The sequence below is a fragment of the Heterodontus francisci genome, chromosome 7 (assembly GCF_036365525.1).
Source record: "Heterodontus francisci isolate sHetFra1 chromosome 7, sHetFra1.hap1, whole genome shotgun sequence".
NCBI lineage: Eukaryota > Metazoa > Chordata > Chondrichthyes > Heterodontiformes > Heterodontidae > Heterodontus > Heterodontus francisci.
In genome coordinates, this window is record NC_090377.1 from 56852957 (window position 1) to 56873088 (window position 20132).

The window sequence follows — 20132 nt, forward strand, 5'->3', positions numbered from 1 at the left end:
TTTATCAAATCTTTCCTCATGGCTAAAATTCTCCACTCTTGGGAATATTCTTGTAAATCTCCTGTGTACCCCTCTAGTGCGATCACATCCTTCCAGTAATGCAATAACCAGAACTGTACACAGTACTGTAGCTGCGACCTAACTAATGTTTTATACAGTTCGAGTATAACCTCCTTGCTCTTATACTCTAGGCCTTGGCGAATAAAGGAAAGTATCCAGTATGCCTTCTTGACCATTATATCTACCTGTCTTGCTATCTTCAGAGATCTGTGGACATACATTCCAAGGTCCCTCTGTTCCTCTACTTGTCTCAGAATCCTACCATTTATTGTGTATTCTCTTGCCTTGGTTTGTGCTCCCCAAATGCATCACACATCTCCAGACTAAATTCTATTTGCCATTTTTCTACCCATCTGACTAGTCCATTGATAGCTTCCTGCAGTCTACAGCTTTCTTCCTCACTATCAATCACATGGCCAATTTTTGTATCATCTGCAAAATTCTTAATCATGCCCCCTACATTTAAGTCTAAATCATTGATATATATGCCAAACAGCCAGGGACCCTAGTACTGAGCCTTGTGGAACCCTACTGGAAACAGCCTTCCAGTCACAAAAGCATCCATCGACTGTAACCTTTTGCTTCCTGCCACTAAGCCAATTTTGGATCAAACTTGCCACTCTCCCTTAGATCCCATGAGCTTTTAATTTTCTGGCCAGTCTGCCATATAAGACTGTCAAAAGCCTTGCTAAAGTTCATGTAGACTACCTCAAATGCACTACCCTTATTGACCCTCCTAGTTGCCTCCTCAAACGACTTTCCCATAAGAGTTCCATGCTGACTTTCCTTGATTAATCTATGCCTTTCTAAATGATGATTTATACTGTCTCTTAGAATTTTTTCTGATAATTTGCCAGCTACTGAGGTGAGGTGGACTGCCCTTACCCTTTTGAAACAACAGTACATTGTTAGTCATCCTCCAATCCTCTGGCACCATGCCTGTAACCAGAAAGAATTGGAAAATGATGGTCAGAGTTTCTGTTATTTCTTCCCCTGCTTCCCTTAGCAGCCTGGGATACATTTCATCTGGGCCTGGGGATTTATACACCTGCAAGGATGCCAAACACCTTAATATTTCCTTCCTCATTATGTTTATCCTATCTAATATTTCACACTCCTCTGCCTTAACTATCATGTCTGCTCCGGCCCTCTCTTTTGTGAAAACAGACCAAAGTATTCATCAAGAACAATGCCCTCATCTTGTACCTCCACACATAAGTTACCTTTTTGGTCTCTAATCTGCCCTACTCTTTCCTTAGTTATCATCTTGCTTTTTTTGTATTTATAAAACATATATGTGTTTCCTTGATTTTACCTGCCGGCATTTTTTTCATTTAAAAAGTCAAAGAAAAGACTTGCATTTATGCCTTATATCTTTCTGAAATGTCCCCAAAATGTTTTGCATGCAATGCATTACTGTAATTGAAGTGGCTATTGTTTTGTGAACAAATGCCGCAGCCAATTTGAATGCAGAAAGATCCCAAAAACAGTAATTGGATTGGTGACTATTTAACCTGTTTTCATGGTACTACTTGTAACAGGAATGTTGGTACCTGAAGCACTGCATCAACGCACCAATGGTTTGCTCAATGATTAGCATGATGGCTGACAGTATATCATTACACCTATGCTCAGCCTGTGGCCTGTGATATTGCATAGTTGTCATCGACCGTGGTGCCATTGCATTCCCTTTCATCATGCAGAAATCACTTGCCATTGTGTGTCAAGCAATGATTAACCGATAGACTTTAAAAGGAAGGTGTTGTGATAAAGTATGGTGAAGTGAGTATTGACATGTATAATCCTGTACCAATAATCATAAAATGAGCGGAACATTGAGAGAGCGGAATAATTTCCTGTTTGTGTAAGTAGCGGCGTTGTGCAGTAAAGCACATAGGGCCACATAGGTACAATCTATAATGCTCTGGACCTTTGGGGAATTGAACTACTCTATAAAATTGCTGAGCCTTGCCATGTTCCTGTTGGTTTTCCATGGAGAAAGAAATGCAACCGCTTGCTCAAGCAAGCAAGGCAACCGTCACTTGCTTGACATATCTATGGATTATTAATTGGTTAACCCTGCCAAAATCTGTAATGATCCCTAATTGTAAAAGTCCAGGGTGACTGTGATGTCAATAGCCACAGACAACATCTTTCCTGTGGAGCAGCTTGGCAGTTAGTCTGCTTGGAACATGTAATATGACTTAGTCAGTTTCCCATATACATTTTAGTGTCTGCAGCTCCTATTTTTATGACAAATACAGATATGTGTGCCTTTGCCTGTAGAGTCTGGGACAGAGCAATAGCCAGGTGAGTGCATAGCAACTTAAGTACAGTCTGACCAGATCCTCCAAAAATTAAAGGGGCTGGATTTTTATAACCCGCTGGGGGCGGGGGCAAGTGCGAGCACAATTTAAAGATTGCATTCTCGGGGGCCAGCACTGGGTTCCGCCATCTCCAGAAAACAACGCCATTTTTAAAGGGAGGCCAGGAGAGAGGGAATGGCAACCCCCCACCCCCCACTGAGGAGCTCATTAACAGGCTTGTCAGCAGCAGTCTTGAATTTTTAAAGGAAGGGAATGGAGAAAATGCCATGTCTAGACCGTGGCAGGGTTTAACAGATGTGAAAATTGCAGCAGGGGCTATGAAGACTATGGGAAAGGTTGATTAAAATAATGCAAAGGCTCAAAATAAAGCTCAGCTGTTCCAAAAGTGTCACAGAGTAGCCAGTGGCGCAGCTGGAACATTTACTTTTCTCAATGGTGAGAAGCAAGAATGGAGAGGGATGTGATCCCACTGGCATCACTGAGGCACCTGCAGTTGGCAGGGGAAGGCCTGGTGAACATACAAAGCCCAGCAGAGGGAGTTCAGATGGGAACAGGCTACTCTGACATTGGGCAGAGCAACCAGGATGAGCTTCAGCAGTTGTAAAATCCTGGACAGGAGGAGGCCAGAAAAACACAGTGGGGAGGGGGAGGGGTGTTGCAAGGGGAACGGGTCTGCTGCCCAAGAGTCCCACAAATGACAGAGCACCAGTGCAGTAGGAGGCTGTGCCTATTCGGGAAGATGGTCTCAGAAACTGCATGCTATGATCCACAGTGACCTGAGGCCTCGTGTCCCCCATGGCAAGGTTAATGTCACCGTTGGCCTGTATTTCTATGAAACCAGGTTGTTCCAGGGATCAGCTGCGGACCTAGGTGGCATCTCACAGTCAGCAGCTCAATATGCCATCAGGCAGGTCACAGTTGCCATATTCAGGAGGGCAGGGGACAACATCCACCTTGGCACAGATGGGCTTGCGCTGGCACAGAGGGCGTTGGGTTTTGCCTCCATTGCTGGACTCCGCTCGGTGCAGGACATCATTGATTGAGCCCATGTGGCCATCAAGGCACCCAGCGACCAGCCAGTGAGATCCATCACTAGGAAGGGCTCCCTCAACATCCAAAAGGCCTGTGATCAGAAGAAGAGCTTCCTCCATATAAGAATATAAAAGCAAAATACTGCAGATGCTGGAAATCTGAAATAAAAACAAGAAGTGCTGAAAATGTTCAGCAGGCACAGTGGCGCGGTTGTTAGCACCGCAGCCTCACAGCTCCAGCGACCCGGGTTCAATTCTGGGTACTGCCTGTGTGGAGTTTGCAAGTTCTCCCTGTGTCTGCGTGGGTTTCCTCCGGGTGCTCCGGTTTCCTCCCACATGCCAAAGACTTGCAGGTTGATAGGTTAATTGGCCATTATAAATTGCCCCTAGTATAGGTAGGTGGTAGGGAAATATAGGGACAGGTGGGGATGTGGTAGGAATGTGGGATTAGTGTAGGATTAGTATAAATGGGTGGTTGATGGTCGGCACAGACTCGGTGGGCCGAAGGGCCTGTTTCAGTGCTGTATCTCTAAAAACTAAAAAAAAAGGTCTGGCAGCATCTGCAGAGAGAGAAATAGAGTTAACATTTCAGGTTTGTGACCTTGAGACAAGAGCTTCCTCCATGTGTGCACTCACTTTCCTGGAAGCTGTCATGACTCTTTCATCGTCCGCCAGTCAGGGCTGCCTTGGATCTGCATTCCATCTCCCAAAGTGCATGGATGGATCCAAGGGGACAAGGGAATCCCTTGAAGAGATGGCTACTTACCCCTCTATGGGAGCCCAGACAGAGGCACAGAGGCAATACAACCAATGCCACCTGCTCAGCAGCAGAATCATTAGACAGGCCATCGGGCTTCTGAAGACGCAATTCCAATGCCTGGACCAGTCGGGCGGTGTCCCTCAATACCCTCCTGCAAGGGTCTCTGTCACTGCGGTGGTCTGCTGCACTCTCCATATCAAGGCCCTCCAGAGAGGTGTGGACCTTGAGGACCGTGAAGCTCTGGATGGGGACACCTGATCGGGAAGGAGAAGGAGGTAAGAGAGAGGGAGGAAGTGGGGCAGAAGGGAATAACACTGAACAGAGAGGTGCCCCTGCTGCACAACGAGGTGGCCTCCTCTCGCCACCCTCTAGGAAGAGGAACTCCCTCCTCTCCCTCAAGGGCTCCAGCACCAATGAAGTGAGGGGCATTCCTGCCCCAGCTGTCAGGCCTCCAGCTCACCTGTGACATCTCGCTTTCCTCTGCTGCAGTGAAAAGTTTTGGCACAAACTACAGATCTCTCCTTCAGGACAACCAGTAGCCTCAGTGATGGTCGCCATGGGAGTCTACATGAGCCCCACATATATTCTGACACACCTCCAATCCTGACCCCGCTAGCTCTAAGTGGACAGGAAACCCATCTCCATATCAATTAAGGGCTTATTCATTTGAAAATCTGAATATGAATCAATTTCCCACTGGAGGCAGGTTTCTGACCCAAAACCAGACCCAACTCCTGTTTCTCACCTCTGTAATGAAAATCCAGTCCGAGATTTCCAGGAAACCTCACTGTGGCACTCTGGAAACAAAACAGATAATACTAAAAGCCTAACAAACACCATGGGATGGGGTTGGGGAGTGACAACTTGAAGAAACAAAAGGTAGAGATTTGACCTTTGCAATTTGGCAATCATCTTGCTTGGATCTTCAAAGAAATAACTTGCATTTCTATAGTGTCTTTCATCTCTGCCGAACCTTCCAAAGAACTTTAGAGCCAATAGATTGCTTTTGAAATGTAGACACTGCAGTTTGTAGGCTAACATGGCAGTCAGTTTGCATACAGCAAGATCCCACAAGCAGCAATAACCAACTAACCATAATCTGATCAAAGAGACTCAGCATGTATTTGTGAACTCTAGATCATGTCTGACCATTGTAGTTGAATTTTTTTGAGGAGGTCACTACCATGGTGAATAGGGAAATATCTATTAATTTTATCTGTACAGTCTTCCAGAAGGCATCTGATAAGGTTCCACACAAGAGATTATTAGCAAATATGAGAATCCATTGAAATGGAGGTAGGCTGATGACATGGGTTGGTAATTGGTTGTGTGGTAGGAGATAGAGAGTAAGGATAAAGGGTTCATTTTCTGCTTGGGATGTGACAAGTGGTGTACCCCAAGGACCTGTACTGGGGCCTCAGCTTTTCACAAGATATATTAATGGCTTAGATGAAGGAATAGAGAGATGTATATCCAAGTCTACAGATGACATTAAGTTAGGAGGTGCTGTTAGGTCGTTTGGATGGGAGGAGGATGTTACATAGCTATATGGGCAGACGAAGTGAGTGAGCAAAACTAAGATAGATAGAATTCAATGTGGGAAAGTATGAGATCATTCACTTTTGGATCTTAGAAAGACAAATTGGAATCTGTTCTTAATGGTGAGAAAATAGGAACTGCGGAACAACTAAAGACTTAGGTGTTCATGTACACAAATCATGAAAAGTTAGTGCACAGATAAAAAAAGTAATCAAAAATGTGCATGGAATATTAGGCATTATCTCAAGAGAATTGGAATTCAAAAGTGAAAAAGTGATGATTAGAACATAAAAACATAAGAAATAGGAGCAGGAACAGACCACATGGCCTCTTGAGCCCGCTCCACTATTCAATATGATCATGACTGATCCTCGTCCTCAACTCAGCTTTCCTGCCCTCTCCCCATATCGCTTGATTCCCTGAGAGATCAAAAATCTGTCTATCTCAGACTTAAATATATTCATTGATGGAGCAACCACAATCCTATGGGATATAGAATGCCAAAGATTCACAACCTTTTGAATAAAGAAATTTCTCCTCATCTCAGTCCTAAATGATTGGCCCCTTATCCTGAAACTGTGCCCCCGTGTTCTAGTTTCCCAGCCAGGGGAAACAACCTCTCAGTGTCTACCCTGTCAAGCCCCTTCAGAATCTTGTATGTTTCAATGAGATCACTTCTCATTCTTCTAAACTCCGGAGTATTTAGAGCCAGTTTACTCAGCCTCTCATCATAGGACAACCCTTTCATCCCAGGAACCAATCTAGGGAACCCTCGCTGTACCGTCTCCAATGCAAGTACATCATTCCTTAAATATGGAGACCGAAACTGCACACAGTACACCAGGTGTGGTCTCACAAAAGCCCTGTACAACTGTAACAAGACTTCCTTATTCTTGTACTCCAATCCCTTTGCAATTAAGGCCAACATGCCATTTTCCTTCTTAATTGCTTGCTATACCTGCATGTTATCTTTCTGTGTTCCTTGTATGAGTACACCCAAGTCCCTCTGAACATCAACATTTATAAGTTTCAAACCTTTAAAAATATTCTATTCTTACGACCAAAGTGAATAACCTCACACTTCCTCACATTATACTCCATCTACCACCTTGTTGCCTACTAACTTAGCCTGTTGATATGGCTTTCTGGCCTCTTTGTGTCCTCCTCATAACTTGCCTTCCTGCCTAGCTTTGTATCATCAGCAAATTTAGATACATTACTTTGAATCGCTTCACCTAAGTCATTAATATAGATTGTAAAAAGCTGAGGATCCAGCACTGATCCTTGAGGCACTCCACTAGTCACAGCTTGCCAAGTTGAAAATGCCCCATTTATCCCTATTCTCTGCTTCCTGTCTGTTAACGAATCTTCTATCCATACTGTCAGGCAAGCCCGCCCCACCTGCCAAGAATGAGGAAAATTAATGTCGCCACATGAACATTGATTTTGGACAGTTGGTGAAGAAAGAGCTTGCTTTAAAAAACAATTGGAGACTTCGGCTGGAGAGAGCCATTAGCATATCAACAGACAGTACTTCAAAGAACAAAGGGGCTATTCCCTGCTTCAATTTAATTCACAATGGACTTTTGATTACCAGGCATTGAAGGTGGAAAGGCTAGCATTCCAGGTCAACTGCTTAGATGACCGAAAACACAAACAGACATGGTCGGACCGGTTTGGATCACATGACTAACTGACTGTTGGAGTTTTTTGAATTTGAACTTCCAACAAGAAACTTGAAATCAGAAAGCTGTTTTCTCCTGGACTGAGAACATCTCTCTCCTGTCTGCTCTCATCTCGCTGTCACCAGCTTTGGAAACCACTGAAGACATATGAACCCCAAGAGAGAAAAGTCTCCTACAGTGAACGAGGTTTAAGAAGAATACTGGATCCCAATGAAAAACAAGACTACCTATAATCAAGGACCCTACAGCGAGCTCTAAGCACAGTAAAAAAAAAACTCTTCAGAGATTGCCTCAAACCTCTCCATTTTATTTTTCTTCTGCTCTTTTCTGTCCCTATTTACATGTGTGTATCACGTGTGCATGCTAGCGTGGGCGCGTTGTATATCCGTAGGCATTAACGGTATAAGAGTTTAAGTTTAAGGTTTAATAAATTTCACTTTTCTTTGTTAAACCTAAGAAAGCCTGTTTATGCTAATTTCTTTGCCTTATAATTGGAAAGTGGTGAACAAGGATTCACCAAGGGGGAGCTCAAAACACAGTGCATTTAAAAATCAAAGCCTGTTACAAAAAGACCAGGTGAAGACAGTGCAAGACCCCTAGACACCTTTCTCACCTGGTCATAACAATATTAATATATTATCCCCAAATCCATGAGCCCTTATCTGGTGTATTAACTTTCTGTCTGGCACCTTATCAAATGCCTTTTGGAAATCCAAGTATATTACATCGACTGGTTCCCCTTTATCTACCCTTCTTGTTACATCCGAAAAAAAACTCTAATAAATTTGTCAAACACAATTTCCCTTTTGTAAAACCATGGTGACTTTGTCTGATCATATTGTAATTCTCTAAGTGCATTGTTAATACTTGCTTAATAACAGATTCCAGCAATTTCCCGATGACTGGTGTCAAGTTAACTGACCTGTAGTTCTATGTCTTCTTTTTCCCTCCTTTCTTGAATAGCGGTGTTACATTTGCTAACTTCTAAGCTGTTGGACCGTTCTAGAATCTTGGGAATTTTGGAAAATCATTACAAGTGTATCCACTATCTCTGCAGCTATCTCTTTTAGAAGCCTAGGATTTAGGCCATCAGATCCCATGGATTTGTCGGACTTTAGTCCATTAGGTTTCTCCAAATTTTTTTCTGCTGATAGTAATTACCTTAAGTTCCTCACTCTTATTAGCCCCATGGTTACCCTTTATTTCTGGTATGTAATTTGTGTCTTCTACTTTGAAGACAGACACAAAATATTTGTTCAATGTCTCTGCCATTTCCTCATTCCCCATGTCTCTGCCTCTAAGGGATCAATGTTTATTTTAGCTACTCCTTTTATACACTTGAAAAAGCTGTTACAATCTGTTATAGTCCGAGCGAGTTTATTCATATTCTATTTTGTCCCTTTTTATCAATTTTTTGGTGGCCCTTTGCTGGTTTCTAAAACACTCCCAATCCTCAGAGTTACTTCTGTTCTTTGGCACATTATAAGTCTCTTCTTTTTATCTAATAATATCCTTAACTTCCTTAGTAAGCCACAGATAGATCTTTCTCGCTGAGTTTTTGTTTTTTTAATGGAATATATTTTTGTCGAACATTTTGAATTGTTTCGTTATCTGTTTCCCAGCATTTATTTACCACCATAAATTTTTGTTTATTTACCGAATCAACCTTAGCCAGCTCTCCCTTCATACCTGTGTAATTGGCTTTGTTTAAATTTAAGATACTTGATTGGGACTGGAGATGTTGCTTTCAAACTTAATATGGAATTCAACTGTATGTTTCAGTTGTACAGAGCCTTGGTCCATCACCATCTGGTGTACTGAGTTCAGTTTTAAATCCCAAACCTCAGGAAAGATATATTGACCTTGGAAGGGGTACAGTGCAGATTCAGCAAGTGTTCTCAGAATAAGATTGTAAAACTTGAAGGGCTTGTATTCCCTTCGTTTTAGAGAATTGAGTGTTGATCTAACTGAGGTTTTCAAAATGATACAGAGATTCAATAAGGTAGATAAAAATAATCTATTTCTTCTGGTTGGAAAATTCTGAACAAGAGGGGGGGGGGTGCATAATCTTAAAATTAGAGCTAGGCCATTGAGGAGTGAAATCAGGGAGCACTTTTTTGCACAAACAGTAGTGGGATTGAGGAACTCACTCCCTAAAAGTCTGAGGATCCTGCGACAATTAAGTTTTCATGACTGAATGTGAAAGATTTTTCTTAGGTAATGGTATCAAGGGATGTGGAACAAGTGTGGGTAAATGGAGTTTTTTTTTATTTGTTCGGGGTTGGTGGGTATTGCTGGCTGGGCCAGCATTTATTTCCCATCCCTAATTTCCCTTGAGAAGGTGGTGGTGAGCTGCCTTGTTAAACTGCTGCAGTCCTTGGGGTGTAGGTACACCCACAGTGCTGTTCGGGAAGGGAGGGAGTTGAGGTGTAAATCAGTCATGATCTAATTGAATGACAGAGCCTCAAGAGGCTTAATGGCCTTCTTCTTTTTCTATATTATTCTTTGTGTTTGGAGGTCTTGACTGGGGGATAAATGTTGTCCATAATGGAAGAACTCCTAGCTCTTTTTCAAATAGTGTTGTGGCAATTTTTAAGTTCAAGTTCATCTGAACAAGCAGTTAAGCCAACATTTAAATGTTACATCTGAAAGGTGAAACCTTAGACACTGCAGCACTCCCAAATTATTGTATGGCAGTGTCAACATTGAATTTGTGATCAAATACTTGGAGTAGGACTTGAACTCACAATCTTCTGACTCAGAAGTACTACCACTTAGGCAAACTGACATGCTAACTGTACATTTCTATACAACTCAGTGCCTAGCATCATTCACCAGTCAATTGATACAGCTGAATCAGGAAATAGAGTTACTTGGCTAGAAAATAAAAATAAAATCTCGTGCAATTTCATGACATAATTTTGATCTCATTTGCATACATCTGCTCACAAACTACAGGTGCTTCTGATGTGTTAGATCTTCACTCAATTGTCTGAATGGAATGCTCAGTTAAAGCCTGAACATTGGACATTGTTAATCAAGAAATCTACCCTTAGGAATTCAATATTAGATTTGGTGAATCAAAAATTAAGAACAATGTTATCATTCGCCCCTTTTCTGTCTTTAACATGCTTTGTAAACATTATGCAATCTGACATTTATTAAATATGTTTGTAATATCTATGGCAAAACATCCATTTTGCACGAATATTTATCATATTGACAGTCCGAGCTCAATATCTTAGATCCCTTGTGTGGTGCACACCAATTATTCATTACTCACTGACACCATGGTTAGATCTAACACTGACTCGACAACTGCCACTGCCATCCATTTTAAGTGATTTCCTACATTTGACAAGCATTTTTTTTCAATCAGATTGGAAACAGGGAAATTGTACAGCAGAGACTGACTTGGTATCAACGAGGAACTACAATGAAAAAAATACAACTGTATATTTTTCATTTCTTTTATCTGCAATATTAGGGCATGCTTGTCACTGTCAGCTGCCATACAAAGTTTGTTATGCTGCCAGCATTTTTATGAATATCTTTCTTAATATAGAATGACACCTGATATCATCAGAGTTCTATTCATTTTCCTTAAAGGTCAAGCAATTGGATTGAAACTTTATCAGAACTGTAACAAAGAAAAACAATTGAAACAAGTGCTAACTTTACTTCTGCAAGTACAAATCATGATATTTTTTCAGGATTTACTGTAATTTTCCATTCAAAATACAGGTTAGAAGTGATGTTTCTTCACTAGTGGCTTGACTGAAACATGCTGTTCCATTATGTGGTTAATCATGTGGTTATTAATAAAGTGCTAGTCAATCACTGCAGAACCAAATCAATGTTATTGGCTATTATACTGTTATTAAACTTTTGGTAATGCCTCAGAATGTTACCACAGCTGTTGTGACTGTTGGTGTAAGTAGTTTGGAAATAATTTAGTTCAGAAATTGGAGGTTTAGACAGTTTTTAAACAAAGTTTACATTTTAAAAATAGTATTGATTTTCACTGAACGATCACGGAAGATCTTATCTAAATAAATAGTAATATTGCTGAAAACAGACATTTTGTCGAAGCTTTTTGTCTTGCATTCATCAGGGCAATTCACAAGAATACGAATATAAGGAAAAGCAACTAATTTGTACTGTATGAGAAGAGAGTAATGATTGCTTGGCAAGTGGACTCTGATTGGTAGAGGCATTGCCATGGAGAATGCACCAGTTTATGGTGACTGACAGTTAACTGCCAAGCTTTGTTTGAAATTTATACCAGGCAGCTTGACTGTGATTGGTCAAGGCATTGCCCTGAGGAATGAACCAGCGAATGGCTGTCAGTTATTTTGTTTACCTGAAACAGGCGCAATGTGTGTACATGTTCCTGTCTGCAAAGAACAGGGTTCTGTTTTTTTTTAAGATTGTCAGTCAGCCTCGCAGTGTGGTGCATTTGCGCGTACTGGAAGCTACATATATTAATATACAGGGCCCTGTTCTTTGCAGACAAAAAAAACATGTACATGTACTTACTACCAAATGACTATTTAAATGGTAATAATGAATTTGTGCATCTTAAAATTCTTTGTCACGCCATTATTTATTTTAGTTCTCATTTCATCTTTAGCTGAAATAAGCACAGGTATTGTCAAACCTTCTTGTTCAATATCTACTAATTGTTGAGTAACTGTTGTTAAACTGCTGAGTCTAATTGTCAGATAACTGAGTGTTAGCAACTGAAACAGTCCAATGCTGCAGAGTAGTAAATGCACAAGGCTCTGACATGCTGCACTTTGAAGTGGAAGATTGAAGAGTAAAGTTCTTTCTCATGATTTCCCAATCTTACTGGGATCAGTGAGATGGCATATTTCTTATCAGGTTTAGAGTGATTGTAAAATCTGCTTGTCAAGGAAACCTAAAACAGATTTGAAATAAAATAAGAGCACATAAAAATGCAAAGAGGAAGTATACAATCAAATGGCACTGTCACTTCAGTTAACACAAATGGAAAAATGTCATCTGGTTATAATTTTGTACAAAATATATTTAGGTTCCACAATATTGAAACAAAAGAGGGGAAAGTTCAAATAGAAATAATGATGTAAAAATGCATTTTAGTGACAAAATGTCACTTGACCTTTAAATGGTATCATGATTTCATTCATGGATCATAGGTAATGACAGGAAATTACTTTTGCAATGCAAGTATTTTTGAAATACCATTAACTTGTGCGGAAGATTTTCAGAAACTTGTTACCCAAAAGGCTGCACGGTTTTTGGAAGCACTGAGGCATTGGCATCAACCAGACCATTCAAACTATAAATATATATTGAACCTATAAAAATGACAAATGTTACTGAACTACTGTTCCTGCATCCAGCAGAAATACATTTGCATCTGTAGTTCACCACTCAGTGATCATTAGCTGGCAGTGAACTGAATATGTGATAATCTATTCATTGTTTTACTTTTGCCAAATTGCCAGATGATATCTGAGTTGGGCATTTGTACTATCAAAAGGTGTTGATCTTCCAACTAAAGTAGTAGCATAATTATCGCTGTCTCCGTGTGATGTGACTTATCCCATTCCCCGAGGATGCACCATGCATGTTAGGAATTTCCCTATTTTGACCAGATATAAATAATTATTCAGAAATATAATTAATAGATTAGTTTAGTTCACGTATTTTGAAAATTCATTCAATTGTAATAACTGAAATGAGTAATTTATGTATATATCATTATTGAAAGGATGAAATGGTCCTTCCGATAATGATAATCAAAAAGTTCAATCTACTATTGCAGCTTAAGAGAACATAATATAAAATGTGAACTTGTGTAAGATACCTCATGTACAGTGTAAAGCCTTATATATTTTACTGTCAATTTTCCTCAGGACCTTTTAATCATATCAAGTCAAGCCTGCTGGGCTCCACATCAGATTCTAATCTCAACAAATATAACACAATTAGCAAGATTCCTCAAATCACCCTGAACTTTTCTGATATAAAAGCTGAAAAGAAGAGTTCATCCCCACCTTCATCAGAGAAGACCATCATTGCACCTAAAGTGAAGGAAAGGACACACAACGTGACAGAAAAAGTAACACAGGTAAGAAATTTGGGCAAAGGGCAAAGCACAGTTGAAGAAAGATTACCCTTATTTTCCTGAAGATTTTTTTATTAATTATTATTCTTAATTTTGCAAACACCTTTGCTGCACATGTGACTCCCAATAAAAACAAGCTGTAATCACAGAGATGTCCTAGCCAAGAAACAATTTTAATTACTGCACTTGTTGTGTCAACTTGTAATACTGCAATGCCTTGATCAATTCTGATCCCAGAAAATTCTGCAGACTATATTGCAAGTAAAGAGAATGAAAGAACTGAATCATTTGATTTTTTTTTTCAATAGTGCAAACACCAACTTAGTTGAATTTTAGTAAGGAGACTCAAAGAAAATAAAGATTAAAAGATAACCACTTCGTATCTATTTAAAACAGTCATCCCCTTATTTATCATTTATCACAACCCCCCACACCACCCCCCGCCCCTACTTTGTAGTTTATGCAAAGCATAATTCCAGCTGAGGAGGTGGAGCTCAGTGTGACTCAACACAGGTAGTAACTATTGGCATAAAGTGTACATGAAGTGTAAACTCATTGTTAGGAGATGTGTGACTGGTCCATTCATGTGCCCAAATTCCAACTTCTATGCACACAAGCAACCTAATTGCAGGCAGCCACACAATCACTCAAAGTCCACATCTGTGTGGAACTCCATTCATGTATAAAAGCAACTTTTGAGGCATTCTGGAGCAACTTAGAGAGAATCACCTTGAAACAATAGGAAGCGTTAATTGCTGCCGGAAAATGTTGAGGAGAGCAAAATATTGCACGAATGTCATGTTAAGAGACCATTTTAGAAAAGAAAAAATTTCCTGTGGGGATGTTGTCAGATATTTATAAAGCATTCAACAGTGAATTAAATTTTTTTTGGCGGATTGAGCAGTAATATGAGGGATGCAACTCATCAGCTATAAACTGAAATTAAGCAATCAAACTGTTTATAGAAAGAACCTGTCTTCACAAAGGAGGACACAAATATCATACCAGAAATGTTGTGGAACACAGGGCTTAGTGAGATGAACTGAAGGAAATCAGTATTAGTAGAGAAATGGTGTTGGGGAAATTGATGGTATTGAAGGCCAATAAATCCCCAGGGCCTGATGGTTTGCATCCCAGAGTACTTAAGGAAGTGGCCCTAGAAATACTGGATGCGTTGGTGATCATCTTCCAAGATTCTATAGACTCTGGAACAGTTCCTACAGATTGGAGGGTAGCTAATGTAACCCCACTATTTTAAAAGGGAGGTAAAGAGAAAGCAGACCAGTCAGCCTGACGTCGGTAGTGGGGAAAATTCTGGAGTCCATTATCAAAGATTTCATAGCAGAGCACTTAGAGAACAGTGGTAGAATCGGGTAGAGTCAGCATGGATTTACGAAAGGGAAATCATGCTTGACAAATCTACTAGAACGCTTCGAGGATGTAACTAGTAGAGTTGATGAGGCTGAGCCAGTGGATGTGGTTTATTTGGACTTTCAGAAGGCTTTCAACAAAGTCCCACATAGGAGATTAGTGTATAAAATTCAAGCGCATGGGATTGGGGGTAGTGTATTGCAATGGATAGAAAATTGGTTGGCAGACAGGAAACAAAGAGTAGGGATAAATGGGTCTTTTTCCGAATGGCAGGCAGTGACTAGCTGGGGCAACGCAGGGATCAGTGCTAGGACCCCAGCTATTCACAATATATATTAATGATTTAGATGAGGGAACTAAAATGTAATATCTCCAAATTTGCAGATGACACAAAACTGGGTGGGAGGGTGAGTTGTAAGGAGGATGCAGAGAGGCTTCAGGGTGATTTGGACAAGTTGAGTGAGTGGGCTAATGCATGGAAGATGCAGTATAATGTGGATAAATGTGAGGTTATCCACTTTGGTAGCAAAAACAGGAAGGCAGATTATTATCTGAACGGCTATAAACTGAGAGAGGGGAATATGCACCGACACCTGGGTGTTCTCGTACACCAGTCGCTGAAGGTAAGTATGCAGGTGCAACAGGCGGTAAAAAAGGCAAATGGTATGTTGGCCTTCATAGCGAGAGGATTCGAGTACAGGAGCAGGGATATCTTGCTGCAATTATACAGCGCCTTGGTGAGGCCACACCTGGAATATTGTGTGCAGTTTTGGTCTCCTTATCTGAGGAAGGATGTTCTTGCTATAGATGGAGTGCAGCGAAGGTTTACCAGACTGATTCCTGGGATGGTGGGCCTGACGTATGAGGAGAGATTGAGTCGGTTAGGATTATATTCGATGGAGTTCGGAAGAGTGAGGGGGGATCTCATAGAAACCTATAAAATTCTAACAGGACTTGACAGGGTAGATGCAGGAAGGATGTTCCCGATGGTGGGGGAGTCCAGAACCAGGAGCCATAGTCTCAGGCTACGGGGTCAACCTTTCAGGACTGAGATGAGGAGAAATTACGTGTCAGGTGGTGGTAGGACTCTCACCTCTGAGTCAGTAAATTGGAGATTTAAGCCCCAATCTAGAGATCTGACCACATAATGGCATTACATTGAGGGGTAGCTGTACTGTCAGAGGTGCTGTTTTTTGGATGAGACGTTAAACTAAGATCCTAATTATCTTTCAACCAACAACAGTAAACAGATTATCTGGTCAGTTATCTTATTGCTGTTTGTGGGGCCTTACTGTGTGAAAATTGGCTGCCATCTTTCCCTACATTACAACAGTGACTACACTTCAGAAGTTCTTCATTGGTTGTAAAGTACTTTGGGCTACCCAAAGGTCATGAAAGGCACTATATAAATGCAAGTTCTTTCTTTTAAATTGATTGTTTAAATTTATTTTGAAACTCTGGTATGACAGTAAGGCACTCTTCAATTTCTACTCAGCTTTCCTCGTTTGATAAACACTAGCCACAGAATAATCCATGTATGGAGTGTACACGTTCAAAGCCTCCTCTCCAGCATTCCAAACAAGCAGTGTGGCCATGCCTTCCTGTTTGCTTTGTTGCTAAATGCTGTTGGTATTGCATTGCTAGGTGAATATAAATACAGGTCGCACACTAGCACGTGGTACTTTCACTGTTGCTCCATCTACTTTCACTTGATTCTTGACTAAGCAAAGTTATCAGTTTAAAGGTAAGCCAACTGAAACCTGATTACGAATCTGTGCATGTGCGGGTGGCCAAACTGAAAATGGCACGGCTAAGCAACAAATGTAAAAAAGCAAACCTAACAAAGGTTTATATTTTAAAAGAATTCTTCAGCCAGATGGATTGTAACATTCCCCCTCCAAGGACCGCAGTGCTGTATAAGGTGACTAAAGGGGGCTGCTGAGTATTAGAGAGATATATTGGCCTGAGTAAAATGGAATGCTGGAAACGCACAGCCGGCCAGTCAACATGGGAAATAAATTATAACTCTTTAACTTCAGTGCAGTACTGCTGCTCTCAGGTGGACATAAATTCCTGTGGTGTTATTGAAGAAGCATATTATTCTCATGTCCTAGCCAACATATATCCTTCAACCAACATCACTATCTGGTCATTTATCACATTGCTGTTTGTAAGACCTTGTTCTGTGAAAATTGCCTGCTCTGTTTTCCTACCAGTACAACAGTGGCTACACTTCAACAGTAATTCAGTGGCTGTGAAACACTTTGGGATATCCAAAGGACATGGAAGCCATTTCATTCATTTAAGTTCTTTTTCTTTCTAATTTACAGTAACAGGGAAATTCATTTAAAATTTACACCAGTGGCACAATAAACTTTTATTGTCTCTATTAGTTTTTAAGAAGACTAGCAAAATGATAGTAAGATACAAATGTTTTATCAGTGCTCAGAGAGTTACACTGGGCTTTGTTAATTTTGGCTAAAATGATTATTTAAGAAAGATGACTATTGCCGATGTGATATATTGCATCTTCCAATGTCTCCTATCATCCATTGGAGAAAAATAATTTGAACTTTAGAAAACTGAAGCTTGTTAGGTCTAGGTTATTTTACCGCTGAAAGGCAAAAAAAAGATATCTGGTTGTAAAGTGAGAGATTCACTTGCAGAAACTATTAAAAGGCCATTTGAACAAGAAAATGGCACATCAAAAGCTCAAGCAGTAGTGGTGCTACAGATTAACACTAATTGGGATATATACTAAACTTTAACAAGGGGGAGAGGCAGAGTTGCATTTAATTCACATCTATAAATTCCAACAGTCTCCCTCTCAGTAGTCAGAAGGGATTTCTAAAGCTTTGTATATGAAAAGTAGCAGCTAAGTGGATTTTCATTTGTCTGTGGTATTTGTGTATAAATCAGCTGAAATCCTGTTAGTGAAGGCCTGGATTCCAATCTAATTCTTTCTCAATTCACTGTAGTTTCAAATAACTGCTTGTTAGTGTACCACTAAGGTTATGTTTGGACTTGAGCTACCTAATGGACTATTTCTAATTTATAGCCTTATAACAGCTCATTAAAATTCTGAAAAGGTCAGAAGTGTTGTAAAATACATTTGAGCTGTGAGTAGATGGAAGACAGCATAGTAATGAACTTGTATTTCCATACTACAGGGTCCTTATGGCCAGAGAATACAAGTTACGAATCATTTAATTGATAGTTTAAATATAAAATGAATGGGGGTGGGGGTCATTTTCCTAGTTCATGCTATTGGCTCTTTGTTAAAACTAAAACATTGCAGGAGCTCAATACATTTAGTTTCATCAGTTTACCTTCTCAATTAATTAGGTGCAAATTATTTAATTAATCCTGTAGGTATTTTTGTCAATCTGCAAAAATAGCATTTGATACAGTTCAAGTTCTAATTTGTAGAAAGTAGAACTCACTCCACATTTGTGGATTACTCCTGGAAGAAGCTAAAACATTCCAATTATTATGCATACTTTTCCTGAAGTTACAATATTACCATCATTGTAAATTGATTATGATCTCAGTATTAGATTTGTAAGAAGGGTTTTCTGTCTTTTTAATATGCCACATTCTGTTCTACATGCATCAACCTATTCTTAGTGTTCAGAAGAAGAACTATTCTTTCTTAATGTTGTACTTAATTGCTGAATAAGCAGCAGGCTCACAGTGGTGGTGTGCTCTCACATTCCAGGAGTGTGCCTTGTTGTGGGACGACCTTAACAGCAGACCACCTTAAGAAGCTGTAAGTGAAGGTCACCAGAGGAAGTGATGTCATGTCACACATGACCAAGGAGTTGTGGGTGTGACCCAACAGAGAGATGTGTTTAGATATGCTCATGCAGTATGTTTGTGTATATATATGTGTTCTTAAGTTATAATAAAAACCCACGTTTTCTTTGGCTATTACTTGCAGTCCTATGAATCTTAAAATAGTTCACACAGGAAAGGAACAAGTAATATTACATGCCTCACTAAAATGGGAGAGGGAGCATGGAATCCCACTCAAGAAATTTCAAATCAGCAACTAGCCAAGTTTTCCACTATGTCCAAAACTCATTCCACCTCTTAACTCTACATAAAATGGCCTCATGCTGAAATCTGTGAGGGGATATGGGAATTTTAACTTTTTCTGCTAGGTTGCAATGGAGTGGGCTAGCAGTTAAAATATTTTTCACTCCGTTCCTGCATATCTCCAATTTTATTGAAACATATAAGATTCTGAGAGGACCTAACAATGTAGATGCTGAGAGGATGTTTCCCCTTGTGGGGAAATCTAGAACTGGGGGCACAGTTTAAAAATAAGGGGTCTCTCATTTAAAATGAAGATGAGGAGGAATTTCTTCTCTGAGTGTCATTAATCTTTGGAATTCTCTTCCCAGAGAGCAATGGAGGCTGTGTCATTGAATATAATCAAAGCTGAGCTGGACAGATTTTTGACCTACAAGGGAGTCAAGGATTATGGGGGGCAGGCAGGAAAGTGGAGCTAAGGCCACAGTTAGATCAGCCATGATCTTGTTGAATGACAGAGCAGGCTCGAGGGGCCAAATGGCCAACGTCTGCTCGTATTTCTTATGATTTTATAATCTTAAGGATTTGACTTTGCCCAACAGAATCAGCCATTAGCGTCATATAAAAATGCGAATCGCAGTCCTATGGCATTAGTAAGACTCCAATAGCATTTTAACTAGGGCTTGAGTGGAGAAGCTTTCCCACAAGCCATTCATCAACTTGTGGGAAAGACTAAGTGACCCTCCAGGTAAGGAAGCAGGAGTCTTCTGCTGGACCCCTCAAAGAACATTCTCAACCTGGACACCATACTTTTCCTCTCCATGAGGCCATCCTGAAACCCCCTCCCCACCACTTACCTGGACTCTGGTGGCAGCCCTTGGCACCCAATCTTTCCTTGCTGGCAGTTGCACTGCGGACAATGCCACATAGGTTCAGGCACACCTGTAGTTGCCCATGGTGCCTGTCTGAAACTGGCAGTAGGCCCATTGCTCTGCTACTGACTGAAACATGCACCATCTTTCAAAGGACCATTGAAGACTACCACCAAAAGGCTAGTTACCTGAATGTGGAGCCAGAAGGAGAACGAGCCATTACTTGCCTCCCTCCCTTACTAGATCTACCTGCTGCCCACAACTGGCATTCTAACAGGCCGCTTACGCTCCCCACTTGACTGGCAAGCTGCCTCCTGGGTTGTGACTGGCACTCACA

The 20132-nt window shown here is 40.5% G+C and overlaps 1 protein-coding gene across 1 annotated transcript in view; it reads left to right on the forward strand.

Moving 5' to 3' along the window:
• The window catches only part of LOC137371712 (potassium voltage-gated channel subfamily H member 7-like), a 525923-nt gene that overhangs the window by 375112 nt on the left and 130679 nt on the right, over positions 1 to 20132 (forward strand). The window contains exon 7 of the mRNA XM_068034535.1: positions 13306 to 13520. Within this exon, the coding sequence (XP_067890636.1) occupies positions 13306 to 13520 (215 nt within the window). The remainder of the gene's footprint in view (positions 1 to 13305; positions 13521 to 20132) is intronic.